Source organism: Coturnix japonica, chromosome 4 (genome assembly GCF_001577835.2).
Source record: "Coturnix japonica isolate 7356 chromosome 4, Coturnix japonica 2.1, whole genome shotgun sequence".
NCBI lineage: Eukaryota > Metazoa > Chordata > Aves > Galliformes > Phasianidae > Coturnix > Coturnix japonica.
In genome coordinates, this window is record NC_029519.1 from 73,072,070 (window position 1) to 73,087,317 (window position 15,248).

Genomic DNA, 15,248 nt, shown 5'->3' on the forward strand with positions numbered 1-15,248 from the left:
CTTCAGATTTGCTCAAATAGTCATACCAGCTTAACGCCTTGCTATCAAACACTTTATCCATCACTCTCATTTGCATTCGGTTGTTCCTGTGCTTTATTTTATTCCATGCTCACTGAAGTACAGAAGAGTAAAACCTATTAGGTTTCTTTCTTTGTGCTGCTTATAAATAATGCAATAAAATATGTAATTTATGTATATAAAGGCTGCTCTAAAAATAATTATTTTATGTTGGCCAACAGCATTAGAGGTGAATGTTGGCAGTATGGCAGGAGAGGTTGAACCTTCCTGCCAGTATTCCATTACATTTGGTTGCCTGGTGATAGATGGCAGCAGAGGGGCAGGCTGACAAAATGGCATCCTGACATGGAAGTGTGGTTGAAAGAAAGGTCTGTCACTGAATTCCTCCATGAAGAAAAAATGGCACTCATTGACATTCACTGATGCTTGCTGAATGCTTATAGAGACCAAACAGTGATTGTGAGCACAGTGAGGAAGTGAGTGAAGCATTTCAGAAGTGGTGACAGAAGCAGTGGGTCACCTCTGCTGGTGCAGCTTTTTACAAGCACAGAATGCAGACTCTTTCTTTTTAATCTTGTTCATACCTATGTTGAAAAAGAGCATTTGGTAGCTGAGAATTTGCTTCTATCAAATTGTGTTATTGTGTTCTTTATAGCTGTTGCAGTTTCCATGATAATAAATGGTAAATATTACCTTTGGAGCAACCTGTGTGTGTGTGTGTGTGTGTGTGTGTGTGTATATGTGTATGCGTATACACATAGCAATACAGATCGGTATGTGTACATACATAGGTACAGATATAGAAGATGCAGTTCATCTCTTGGTTAGTTCAAATCGAAGGGAGGGCATCCCTTCCACTCATGTTTCAGTTTAGCATTTTCTGTTTACTGTAATTATTTGCGTTGTATTGAAAGTTTATTATCAAATCAGGTTGTTGTAGAAACTTTTTAACTCAAATTAAAGTTGTGCCACTTGGAATAGAACCTGTCTTCTAAAATAACATTTAAACTCAAAAGCCAAAGTACTGAAACACATGTATTTTTCCTGTTATTGTAATTCTGCCAGAACATTAAGGGGAAGATGGTCGTTTTTAGAGAGAGACCTAAGAATTACTGTTAGTCTTTCTGTCTTTGCACTGTAGCTAAAGGAGCACAGCAGAAACTCCAGCTTAACCTCAGCATTTCAACCCCATATTCCATTTTATTTATTTTTATTCTCTGCCCATTGTAATGATCTGTGTTTGAGCATAGACTTATCCATGATCTGCTGTCATGCTGATTGAGCAGTCAGGCTGATGTTTCCTACATGGAAACAGAGCTTACAGCCTGCATCTCCCTAATCAGAAGTATCTGCTTGGTGAACAGGAAAGGGTGCCCTCAGGTGCCCAGGCTAGTTTCAGATAGCAAACCTATAACAGCAGCCATGGCTGCCTAGGAATGTTTAAACTATAAATTCTGTTGCAAAAATTAGAAGCTCCTGATTTCTTCCTCTTCGATTTTAAAATTCTTACTTAATATAGTTAAGAGCTCTTTACTGATACCTTAAAGCTTCCCAGGTTCAGCTATGGTGCTAATTGTCCATTGAAACTGATAGAGCCATTCCCAAACATACTTTTTGTTTTTCTAGATACAGTTCAAAGGGAATGAATTAAACACTGTCTTCCATAGAAAGCTTGGTCTAATCCATCATTTCCCTGTACTGCTTCAATGCTGCCTGCTTATCTCTACTCAGCCTCCCCTGCAAGGAGGCAACGTTTTCTTATAATTTCCCATACTTATGCTGGTTTGACTCCTTACTCCATACCCCTTGCTCCTGGACTCTGGTGTGTTACCCTCTGCTCCCTTTTCATTCACTATCTGCTGGATTTTTCCTGCTTCTTTGCCCTCAACCCTAGTACAATATGGGAGCATCGCTGAACGCTAACCTCCAGTGTCAGCCCACCTTGACTGGGGAGGTGGACTTGACTTATTGCGACTCAGCTTTAATGTTTGTGAAGATGTCTGGAAATTGTGACTCAGCTTTAATGTTTGTGAAGATGTCTGGAAACAGGAATTAATGCCTGTTGGGTATTTTTACCACTTTACTTTCTGAAAATAGCCTTTCTGTGTTCATAGTATTTATTATTATTTTTGTTTGTTTTCCATCAATATCTTAGTAAGAAAAATTGATGCTTAAGTCTTAAGCAGCTCTGAGTATCCTTGTGAGGCAGTTAAATAAAACTGTGGCTGAGAATAGTTTGTTGACAACTTTAAGTTGTGAACATAAAATTAAGGAAAAGTGTGACTGGTCCTGTTGTGTGATTCTAGTACAACTTCATACTGCTGCAGGTCTGCTCTTTGTCAGCACGTGTGTGGCATAAAGGACTTCCATCACAAGACTTTTTCTCCTTGTCCTGTTTAGGAAACTACCAGGCAGGAATGTCTATGCCCAGATGCACAATGAAAAAGAGCAAGAGATGACAAGCCCTGTTAATCATAGCGAGGACACCCAGAACATCATCCAGGGTGAGGAGTTTATTGATGATGATCTGGACTCTCAAACGCTAGGTAACGCAAGAGGTAACTTCATTTTTAGTTCCTACATTTTTTTAAGTAACTCATTTTTACGTGATGTTCATTTTCATTTTAGCTTTATTTATTTGTTTGTTTGTTTGTTTGTTTTCCTCATCGTTTTCTGCTCAGATTTGGGAAGAAGCAGGTAGTACACCACTAACTATTATCTCAGTTCACTTCATTTTGCTTGCTTGTTATAAATTTGTATGGATAGACATGCTACACAGAAGCACAAGTACAGAGGCACTATAGTTTAATGCCAGGAGACTTATTCAGGCAATTTTAGGGAGAAATTATATTTTGTAGAACAGCAAAGAATTGGTAGCATTTCAATTAATTCAAAAATCCCCTGAATTAGTGGAAAATCAAATGTATGCCAGTAAAATTTGTAGAGTTGATGTTTCCATTATTTCGGATTGTATCTAGATCCATTGCTATATTTACCATTTTATTTCAGAGGCATTTAAATTTTTCATTATTAAAAACATTAAATTTATTCCCGTATTAAAAATTTTATGAGCTTTCCTATTCTAGCTGTTAATTTCCTAGTATTCATGGGGTGGTCATAAAGAAACTTTAAGACAAACTTTCTTTGAAACTCTGAGCAAACGATTTCAGTGTCAGGCAGAAGTATATATCCTGGCTCCCTGTGGTTATTTTTAATGTAGCTTTAGTACTGATCTGTTAAGTTCATTTCCTGTAAAATGTACCATTGTGTTCAGAGTGTGTTCAGGTCACAGTTTGAGAAGTGTAGGACAATGGAAAAAGCTCTCCAGTTCCATTCATACAAGTCTTGTGAAAATAAATCAGATAACCCAAAGCCTCTGGGATTTGTGACAATCCTTTCATGGTGTAAAAGGCAACTGTAATATTTTCATGAACCCATGGAAGGGCATCTGTATTGGCTGTGCCAGAGGTACCCTGAGGTAAGAGAATCATGGGAGGAAGAGAGATTTCTTTGATGTGGGTTTCATCTTTACTTTTTGTTGTAGATATCTTCATTTTCGTTTGCTGAACCTCATGCTACTTCAAGGTTCTTGGAGATGTTATTTCAGAGTACAGTGGAAGAGTCCACTTTTCTGCTTTGTTGTCTTTGTGTATTTCTCTATTTACTCTGACAAATAGTGTGTATGAATATCACTCTTTTCATTCAGATTTTGTAAGACCTTGCTTGCACTCCTGACTCTATTGGAATTAGTTCCAAAAACAACCCTGGAAAAACAAAGTCTCTGTTAAAATTGTTTGATCAACCTATCTCCAGGGTCTTTAGAGGAGAAAGCTGAATGCTAATGAAGCCCATGCAGACATTCCTGTTAAAGTAGAGCACTCAAACACCTCCAGTAATGTGCAAAAATATAACTTTAAATGGTAGAAAATCCCTTTTGGCCTATTTACAGAAGACAGCTGGTAATACTGGAATAAAGAAAATTTACCCTTGTTTGTGACACATTTGCAAATAAGCTCTGCTTGCCTATTGCTGGTTATGTAAGCCTGATCCTGCACTCCTTACTCAGAGAATGAAATACCACGTATCTGGGCAGAATATTGTTAAGGTTAAAGGGTGCAAGATCACAATGTTTTGATGTGAAACTTAAGACAGTTAGTAAACGCAACTCTTGAGGTGATTTGTGCTTCTGCCAGGTTGTCAACACCAGAAGTATTTCCAGCAGAGCATAAAAAGTTCCTTTCTGTGGATCCTAATCATCTATATTCATCAGCTACTATATTCATACAGCTTTTATACACAAGACCGTATTTAAGAGGGAAAACTATATTTCAGCTCGCTGCACCATTCTGTTACTTGTAACACATTCTACTCGATTCAGTATCACTCATTATTGCCAAGAAAACATTCCTGTTCTATGTTAGTCTGGGTAGAGTACAAAACATGTTCTAATCCATGCTTGATATAAAATTCTGTTTTACAATATTTGCAGAAGGTTCCTATGCTGTGGAGATCCCTTCTAATTCTGGTGATCTTTCTCCCTCCCTGTTGGGAGAGGTCTCTAACAACCTCTGCTCCATGCACAGCAGGGTTTTGCAGGCCTAGCTTTCTGTTGTTCTCTCTTCTCATAACTTTTGAATTTCTGCAGTACAATATTTCCAGACTCACCCATCCACTTTTTTTGTTTTCTATATATTTTATGTTGCCTACTTTATCGCAACCCCCACCTTGGGACTCCTCAACACCATTACCTTGCAGTGACTCCTTCTGGGAGAAGTGGCAACTTGAACAGCTACAGAGTTCCCCTATTGCTGATGCCGGTCAGTGTCCAGTCCCAGGTCAGTGGCATGTTGAATGGACGCCTCAGGTGCCATTCTCCTCCCTCACCTGCACCCCTTGAGACAACTACACCTTTTTAAGCTGCAAAGAGAACCAACTTATGCTGTCACTGGGATAGAAACCATAGGAATTCACCACAAATTCACCACCATGAGCAAAAGCTTTAGGTGAAAGTATCTTGTAGGAACATGGAGCTGTTGCACCAACCATCACCTGATCTGTTTGATAAAGACACTCTGTGTATGTGATTGACTTGTCCCTGCAATAAAAAGTGGATTTATTTTGAAGTACTTGAAATACACTAATGCTGTCCTTTTTTTTTCCCCCCCTCTATTTTCACAGGCAATCACTCAGGCGTGGTTTTGAGCATCAACTCCAGAGAGATGCACAGTTACCTGGTTAGCTGATATTTACAGCTGAATGCAAAAACCGAAAGACTCTTCTCTGTATCGTTTTATTTTTCCCTGGTGATGTCACAAACTTGCAAATATGGCTGTAAATGCTGGTGGAGAGAAGGTTCCCTAACAGTCCCATGGAAAAAAAGCGTCCATTGTCTGTTACTGGTGGAGAAGGATGCACATCTTGTGTTCACTAATGGCCTGAGAATTTGTTATTCAAACTCAAGCTGCAGTAGCAAATGTGCAGCCCTGGGCACATTCAATGCCACCTTCTTTTTTTCCTGTATAAGCTCTTGTTCTCTATGTTTATTTTTAGGAGGATTGACTGTAACTTTTTAATTATATTTTTAATTGAGGTATTCAGCAGAAGGATGGGACTTTTCAGCTTGAAAAGGTGATTTCTAAACCAGAACAGGTGCTGGTTGGTCTCAATGACATGGTTTCAGAGGGCCGTAACTCAGCAGTGGTTCTGTACTGGGAGAGGACTGAGCGAGGAGCTGGATGTTTTCCTGGTCAGTACAAGCTCTTAACTTAAATACATGTGAGACAATCTAATGAATTTAGGCCTAGGCCCTTCCTTGGACTAAACAAAGTGCTAAGTAGGTTATCTCATAATTATAGGATAACGCTCCTTTAAGTGTAGCAAGTCCTGACAAACCCTCAACACCAGTACCTCTCCTGATCCCACCCGTGTATGAGATAAACACACCAGCGTGAAGCTTTTCCCAGACCAGGTGCCTTCACTTACAGACGGTCATTTCAGTTGCTCTCTTCTTGTCTTCTGAATGAGCACCTCTAGGATGATGACAGCTGCCAGAGCCGTTATCATGTAACAACCCATGCTGATGGCCTGTCTCTTTTTAAATTTCCTTGGAGTGTAAATACGTCTTCATGGTCACTTTCATTGTAGGACTATTTTTTAAAGACTTGCTGTTAGGTCTGAGATGCCGGGAAGGTCAGAGCCCTCCTCCAGTTTGGACACTGCAGTCCCTTTCCTACCCACATCATCCCTTGGGATTTCAACTTTGGAGGCAGGGATGGGTAAACGCATACCCCAGCTCCTCCATTTGTGTTGGTCTGACAAGCCAGAGGGCGTGAGGAGGGTCCATATCAGTAGTATCAGGTCCGTGCTTCCTTTCTCTCACCACAGGGTGTCACTCGGACCCCACCACAGCAGTGGTCCCAACTTCTGCAGGTTGGGCAGGGGGTTGTAGTAAGGCATTTCTCTTGGAAACCTACATAACCTCTTCACTTTTTGCCTTCAGTGGAGGATAAATAGCTCTTTACTCACTGAATGTCACACCAATGCTAGTGGCAAGCTCCCACACCACCTTGTGTGCAGGGAATACAGGTAGCTGGCTTCATCTGCCTGAGTAAACAAGCAGTAAATAATGAATGCTGGCAAGACACAAAAAAACTGTCTTAAAATTACTCCACGCATTGGAGTCATTCTTCTGCATAGCTGTGGATATCCTAGAGCATATGGTTGTCAAATGCAGCAGAGTGGGATGTCATAATTCAGTGCAGTGATGTGGGCTCTCAGAAACCCCACAGGATGTATGTGTAAAGCACAAGAAAATCTTGTTTAGAAACGTCATGTAGTGACCTGGATGAAAAAGTTAAAGATGCTGAAAAATACTGCAGACTCCTCAGGAAAATAAATTCACAATTCTTTCCAAAATTTCTGCCTATGTAGTGGTGGAGTGCTGTGCAAACTGGCCCAGAGAGAAGCAGTGATCTAGCTAACTTCTGTGTTCAACAAGTGTGTGCTTAAATCCAAGATGTTACATGGAACCGAGTCTGCATTTCTCAAAGAGAAGTGTGATATAGAATGCGCTGTGCATTGGAAATTTGGTTGCACCAGTGTTCTCTAGTGAAAATGAGCTGGAACAGACAGTAAAATGGCATTGCAAACAGCTTGCTTGTTCCTGTGAAATGAATTTGAAGTGGGCATGGAGCATGGAGTGAGCAGGGGACTAGTCTCATAGTCAAGGTATGGGATGGAGATCCGAGCACTGAAATTGCTTTCCCACTGTTTGTCTGATTAGTTAAGGACGTTGTTGGAACTGGGTCACACATCTGACCTGTTCTTTAGCAGCTACTTTCATACATTTAAAACAGGGTGATTTGTGTCTCTGATAACAGCAGTCTTTTGGAAAAGAGTAGAATATTTAACCACGCGCTACTCTAATTAACACTTAGCACAATATAGTGCCTGTAATAATGTTTTTCAATGCTAATTAATTTGATTCATGCAGCACTCCTGCGAGGTTGGTTTGTCATATCTTAAAAGCATTGTTTCCTAAAGAGTTGTCAGTATTGTTATAACTGTATTAGCAATATCCAACAGATAATAAAGTAAGCTTTTAGTTCTCCATCAAGAGTAACTTAAATGAGTTATTTTGAAACTGAGAAAATACCATTCCTATTTTCCCATTTGCAATTTATCTTTAGATGAAAATTATCACTAGTGTTAGGTTTTGAACTATGTCTGTGGTATATATATGTATATATGCCTTAAGATGCTTATATATGTATATGTATCTCCTTTACATAAGTCTGGTTACATGAATATACAGAAACTGAGTTCATTCTTCGCATAAACGCCAGGCATATGTGCACGCATGAGTACAGGCATTGTTTGTGCACACTCCAGTTAAGTTTCTTAGTGAGGAAGGGTGATTAGCTAAGAAAGAGAGGATGGTTGTCACACATCTGGATTCTGTACCCAGACTCTGGGCAAATTACTTAACCTGTATGTGCCTCAGTTTTCCCACCTGTAAAATGGCATTAATAGTAATTACCTACCTCACAGGGGTATTGTGAGGCTAAATCAAGTACAGTTTATTCAGGATCTTCAGCGCAAGTACGTAATATTAGTAGTCATGCTTCTTTGTTTAATTTATAATGATTGCTGTTATTTAAAGACGACTGAAACCAACCACAATTATATGTAACTGTAAAAATATCCATAATCCAAAACAGGTACGTAACTGTTAAAAATAAAAATAATGCAATTTGGTTTGAAAACTATTACTGGACCATATTGTTATGCAGTAGCATTGCAGCATGGGTTTGATCTTGCTAATTTGCATCCCAGGATCTTAAACTTCCTTTTCTGCAGTGTTAAATGGTCAAAGGTCTTATCAGTGTTGACAGTGGACCACACTAAAAACAATAACAACAAAACGGGTATTGTATTGGTATCATTTAGAACTTGTGGTTTTCTTAAATTGTTCCTATTTGCAATTTCAAAAACACCTAATACTTTTCAGTGCTGATATGAAGCACGCTTAACAGCCATCAAGATTTACAGCTATTAGCAGTGGTTTTCCTTTTGACATCGGATGTTTGAGATGGCTGTAGGGTGATCTGTCCAGATAATGTGCTCAGAAATGCCCAAAGACATCTAGTGACACTCACCCACCCCCAGTGTAAATTAATTTCTCGAGAATAAAGGCAATATAAACTTATGTGTGCTTTAATATCCTATAAAGAGGGTGGTGAAAGTGACTGTGAGGAAATAGATGGAGTGAGCCTGAGGCAAGCTGCTGTTATAGCTCCAATTCACATCCAATTTCTTTGAACTCTGTGAGGATATTCTCATTGAATTATATCATTCTTGGTGAGTTTTCTGCTTCCTTTGGCCAGTGGGAAAAGTGAAGTGTTTGTTCTCATAAAACAATTTGTTACATTACTGTCCTCTGGACAAACAAAGGCACATCACTGGTTTGCCATCATGAGTTCAAAGTATGAAGCAGATTTCAGGTGATGTTACTATGTTGGTTATCTGTATTTTAAGTCACTGAGTGGGAATTTTAAGTCTTTTTAGTGGGAATACTCTTATTACTGCATGCTGCCTCTTTAATAGAGGTTAGCAGAGTGGAACTGCATTGGTTTCTATCTTCCTTACACAAATACATGTGTGTTTTTTCATTTGTAAGAAATGAAATGCATTTGTTTGTAGCTACTTTTTTGATGACAAACCAGTGATTCTGATATGCTTTGAATTTTTAATGTTATGTAAATTTGAATCTGATGTTGCTAAGTCAGTAACACGAATGACAATTTCAGTTGAAGATGTTCCCTTTGTTTCCCATAAAACTGTGCTGTAAGTTTTTTTAATGAAGCTTTTTGGGGAAAAAGAGACTAAAATCTTTTATTTCATTGCCAAATCATTTACATTTAGAGTTGCTTTTTATATGTTGATTGATACTGCTGTGTTTTTTCCATCTTCATTCTGGCTTATGATCAGAAAGAAGTTTATAACCATTTACCTTTATAAATATATTCTTTTGAGGTGCAGGACTTTACTGTGTATCCAGGCCGTCTCTAAAGTTCCTTCCTCTATTTTTTTCCCTCTTCTAGATCCAATTGCATATTTCTTCTACTTTTCTCTCTGAGAGTGGCATATAGCCTAATCACACTTCTCTGTGAAAATCTTTCTAAAACTCACATTAGAATAACATTTAAGTGCCTAGAAGTAGTTACAGAGTCTGCTCAGAGTGCTATCAGTATGTTAAGAAGTCTATATTTTCATATTAGTTATTTGCTTTCATTATTTGCTTTCAGGATTAGCCCTCTGATGCCACTTAAGTGTTTATTCTTTCCATGGCTACAAGTATAATGTTTTTCACTTACTTTCAAGTGCAATCATTAAGTGACAAGTTTTGAAGTACCTTAGACCCCCAGTTAGCTTTAGCAATTAAGAACTGAAGCCCTGCAGTCTTTGACAAATGTCAAGGTATTCACTCTTGTTTTCTTAATAGTCCTTCACAAGTCAGCCTTCCAGGCTGGCAGTTTTCTTCCTGTTCTTTTTGCTGCCATAGTGGACAGGAGTGCAGAAGGGTTTCACCATACCAGCAACAGACCCACCCCAGACTGGAACAGGAACCATCCAATGGACTCATTTTTAATTTATTCTACTTGCTTTTAAATTGCGGAGGATGATACGTGCCATCAGGGAACTGAAGTCTGGTCATCTGCACAAATGGTACTTCAGAATGGTCTGAAGACAAAAGAATACATTCCTTTCAAAGCAAGCTAGGTTCAGATTTTGCAATATGCAAGGTTGTACTTCTTTAAGTCTTCAGACCTTGAATTTTCCTCCTGTCAAATGGAGTAGCAGATTACTGAAAATGTGAATTCTGGAGCTATGTTTAACTGAATATTTACATTCTTTTCATTTCTCTCTTTCTCTCTTTTTTAAAATTTAGGCTTGTCATAATTACTATTTCCAGATACTTTATGTGCCAGTAACAGTGAGGTTCTTCTGGAAAACAGTATTTAAGACAAGAAATACTGAAAGGTTTAGAAATATGCCTTCACAAGTGCAACGATACAGCCCTGTAGGCAGTGGTAGGCTATGAGTATACTGGACATCATAACAAAAGTCTAATCAAAGACCTGTTATGATCTATATTCAAATATATCATTTTTAATAATCTCTCCTCAAATATATTCTTAATTGCATTCTCTTGTCTCTCTTTTTAGATGAAATTTCTTTTTAGGAAAGATATTTAGTCATTCTGAAAAGAAGTATATTCTTTCCCTAATGCAAGTTATTCAGTTCAGAATTATTCCTTGCCGTACTTTGAAAGTATTACATAACTGTGAGCTTTATTAGCCAGACTTGATTTCTGAGTTTCTGTAGAATTTGCATTTTTATGCCAGTTTGTTGCAATGCAGTGGACATAAAGCCGTGTTAGGCAGCAATAATACGTGCAGCATTGTATGCTTTGTTTGCCTATATTTTTAATGGTATGATGAATATATTGATAATCAATAAGTTCAGGCACTCCAAATAACCTTCTTAGTATATATTGTATTTCTATGTTATTTGTTGATAGTTTTGTCTACTTTTTGCTACTTTTGTTCACTTCTTACAGAAACTGACTTTGATCTTTCAGATCAAGAGGCAAAATCAGCTTGTTCTCTTTAAATATCATAGAATCATATATACATGTGTATTCATACACACCATTTACTTATTGAGTTAAAACACTTTAGGAAGTAAATCTTTCTAGAGTGATGAAAGAGATGCTTGGACAGAAGAACAGCAGACTTGTATCCACATAGCTTCTGAGACAGGCATCTTTTATTGGATTGCAAACAGGCAGAGCTACACAGATGTGTACAACCCAAAGATCACTTATGTGCATGCAGGCAATTCACAAGACATAGTAGTAAAGGAGCACTTTAAATACCCTGTTTACATGTACCAGGTTCACAGAAGGACAGTCAAATGGTAACGCTTACGGACTGTCATCTGAAACATAGAAAAATACTCAACTTACTATCTATGTTTGCTAGTAAATGCACCCCTCTCTTTGTTTGCTGACTAACTTTTGAGTTGCTGAACTCTTTGGGGAGATGATCTTCATTGTTTAATGCTTGGAACTTAGTGATAAGTACTTGGTGATACTATATAGAAAAATGTATCCAAATTGACTGTCTGCATTCCTTTCTCCCTGCCTCGTTTCCATTTGCAACTCTTTAATACTTTCACATTTCACTTTGGCTCACATATTCTCTAAATCTTTCAGGGGCCCTTTTGCCTTTGAAGCCCTTTTTCCAGCTCTTTGGCCCAGAGGGCAGATAATTCTGTCTGAGATTGGGAACAGTTTTGTCCTCCTTGAAGGAATGATGAGCCTGTAACTAGCATTTTTTTTTTTCCTCTCATTCGTATATATTGTCTTTGCTGTCTGCCTTCAGTGGAAGAAATATATCTAACTGGCAGACATCTGTACCCATAATCTTCCAGATACCTCCTCCTGCCTCATTTCAGGTTATGAGGATGTGACACGATGTTTGCGCAAGTCTAAACCTGGAAAATGGCTGAAATAAAGAGGATCTGTTGCTATGTGGAGGAGCAGTAGGGATCAGTCTTTTTGGGAACAGTTGTTTGGGTTGATGAGACAGGTCTGAATGCGACCTTTCCTAAAGGTGGAGGCAAATGGCTTTCTCTCAAGTCCATAAAATGCAAATTTACAAGTCACTGGATAGTTTTGGCAGATTCTTCCTGTTGGAGAAGCTTGGAGGTGATTGACATAACATAACTGTAAAGCTCAGAGGTCTTTTTGTAGAGTAGAACCTAGGTTAGAGGGGGAAGGTATGCAGGAAAGGCGCAGGAGGGAGAAGAGCACAAGGTTATACAGGACAGAGAAATGCAAGGAGAAAGGCAGAGTTATCAGTTTTTATGATTCTGCCTTGAGTGCCTGATTTTATGTTTTCATTCAACTATTTGTAATAGCATACATTTTCAATATACAGCATCAGGGACGCAAGTTATCAGCTCTACCAATTTAGAGACATCAGACACACAGTGACATCACATATGAGGTACATGGAAAAGAGTTTGCTTCCTACCAACCAGAATGCATCTGTATGTGCTTCAGAGGCTGCTCAAATGCAGCTTTATCTATGAGATGAATGCAGGCCAGTTGCTAGTGGTGCTTCTCCTTCTTATTATGTCACTGATCTAGGAGGCAAGGGAGAAGAGTTATTTTATGGATTAATTATGTGTATTGGACTTACGATGCTTAAATCCCTCTATGAATGAACTATGATTTTATAAAGTTTAGGGAGGATGAATGGAGCTGGTGAGTAGACAGAGCACTCCTGAGAGTAAATGCCAGACACTAGAGTTTACTGGACATGTAAATAGAAATGTTAGGTTTAGGTACATAGAATTCTTAGATTTCCAATACACAGCAGACATTTGAGTACAGTTCCTTCCTTATTTTTGTCACTGACATGTTATGATTTATTTCTTCATGGATGCATGGCACGAGATACATTTGCCACAGGGCAGGAGGCATTGGAGTGAAAACCTAATCACAGGGAGGAAAGAATTCTCCCCTCTTCACCTCAGTCTCGTCTGAGTTAGTTTTCTCTTGTTGTGGTTCTGCCAGCAAGATGGCCTGATGTCAAAAGGAGATTTACTCGTTTTTATCTTCTTTGGTGTGACTGAGGGGAAAAAGAAGAAAAATTTCCAAAGGAATAGCAACTCAAAAGAGTTGCTGAACTTGATCAGCTTGTAGGGTGCTTCCCCCCCTTATGCTTTATTTACCACTTATTTTCACAGTTCTGTGCACTTTGGTCTACCATATATTTGTTTCTTTGCAAGAGCGAAAAGAAGTCATTCTAAAAAATATCACACTGGAACATCACAAATGGGGCTTTGGAGGACATCAGATGTATTGCCCTTCCTCACCCAAATTAAAGTATCTCAGTATTATGAGGCACTGGCAGAAGCTGCCCAGAGAGGTGGTGGATGCCTCAACACTGGGGCTAGTCAAGGTCAGGCTGGATGGGGCTCTGGGCATCTGATCAATCTGTAGGTGTCCCTGTTCATCACAGGGGAGTGGGACTAGATGACCCTTTGAGGCCCCTTCCAACTCAAACAATTCAATGATTGTATGATCATAACTCTGTACTCGCACTCATGAATCTGTGCTACGGATATAAATACATCCAGGATTAGGAACTGGAGAAAGAGTTCAGAAAGAAGGAGAGTTGGAATGGGAGTATTTTCCATTTTAAGAGTAAAGGATGAACACTCTCATATTTACAGTGCATCTCTGGCTGTTCCAACGTGTGGGTCCAAAATCTTTCCTTCCTGACTTGGACAAATCAACCATATATATTTTATTCACATTATCCATAGCAATAATGTGGGGAAAATAAAGGATAATTAAACCAAATTCAGTATCTTCAGGCTAATTAGATGTACTGCTCTTGGCAAAGCCAATAACATTAGAGCTAAGCTTGGCACACTACCTGTGAAATTTTGCAAATCGATCCTCATTTTGTTATGTGGAGCATCATTTATTTGCTACCCTAATTTATGGCCATGCAGATTCACAGACTTTGTTAGGTAAACTGTGATCGAGAAGAGAGACGTTCATCCATAGTGAATCAGAAATGTAGCTGCAGTTGTCATCTCTCTGCACCCATATGCACACAGCTGACTTCACCTGGAATTCTTATTCTGATAGTTAGCGAGTGTGTTTTATATACTCATTTCTTAACTACTTGCAACTGCTTTTTTAGAATACAGTCAACAAATGGGAGATGGTAAAGTAAGCAATATTGGTGGTAGGTGGATGGTTGGATTAGATGATCTTACAGATCTTTTCCAACCTTAATGTTGGAAAATCGTAGAATCATAGGATTCTAAATGCTTAACACTGTGTTTCTGACCAGATTTCTGGCAAAGGGACCCTTTCAATCCATGCAAACATTCCTAGTGGTAGGCAGTATGCTGCAGTCCTCTCCTTCTGCCTTTGCACATTTTAGTGCTTGTGAAATCCATACACGCCTTTTCCTATTTTTGTTTCGAGAGATCATGACCAGGTTTCTTTGTATACAGTATCAGGACTCAAGGGAAGAATGAGATTAATCCATAACCGGTGCATTGTCATAAACGGGGAAAAGTGTTATTTGTATATTATTGTAAATATGTAACATTTAATGGCAGTTTTGTAGTGACGTGCTGTTTTTGAGAAGAAGAAGAAAAAAATCAAATATATGTTTGAATATGCTTAATGTAACACTTAACTGTGATTCTATTGCACAATCAATAGCCTAATCAAAAGTCTTGTGCAATATGTAGTGCACACACATAACCAAGTATCTGTTAGTGGCCCACAGCCAAGGTTTTGGCACCTTCTAATGATGGTGATGAACTGTGCAGTACAGTTTATCACAGTCTCTTTCAGCTTCCAAACATGTAGCAGGCAGACTACTGTATACGTACCTGTGTACTCCACTGCATCCAAAGGTATGCATTTGTCCTGAGAACCTGGCACTACAGGTTTTTCTTTAATAAAATTTGGTTCTAAACTATTTGTTGCTTTGTTGTTTTTCTTGTGAAGAAGCTTATGGGTGGGGAGATGGTTTCACCCCTCCTCAGACTTTGTGTGTGTTTGGATTTGTCAGTTATTAGAAGCACTCACACAGCAAAGATCCCTCCTGCACATCAGAGCAGGACTT

The 15,248-nt window shown here is 38.8% G+C and overlaps 1 protein-coding gene across 1 annotated transcript in view; it reads left to right on the forward strand.

The window, feature by feature from the left end:
- The window catches only part of SORCS2 (sortilin related VPS10 domain containing receptor 2), a 509,530-nt gene extending 494,429 nt beyond the window's left edge, over positions 1-15,101 (forward strand). Inside the window, exons 26-28 of the mRNA XM_032444044.1 lie at positions 2,419-2,576; positions 4,774-4,853; positions 5,197-15,101. Of these exons, the coding sequence (XP_032299935.1) occupies positions 2,419-2,576; positions 4,774-4,853; positions 5,197-5,220 (262 nt within the window). The 3' untranslated portion in view covers positions 5,221-15,101. The remainder of the gene's footprint in view (positions 1-2,418; positions 2,577-4,773; positions 4,854-5,196) is intronic.
- The last annotated feature ends 147 nt before the right edge of the window (positions 15,102-15,248 follow it).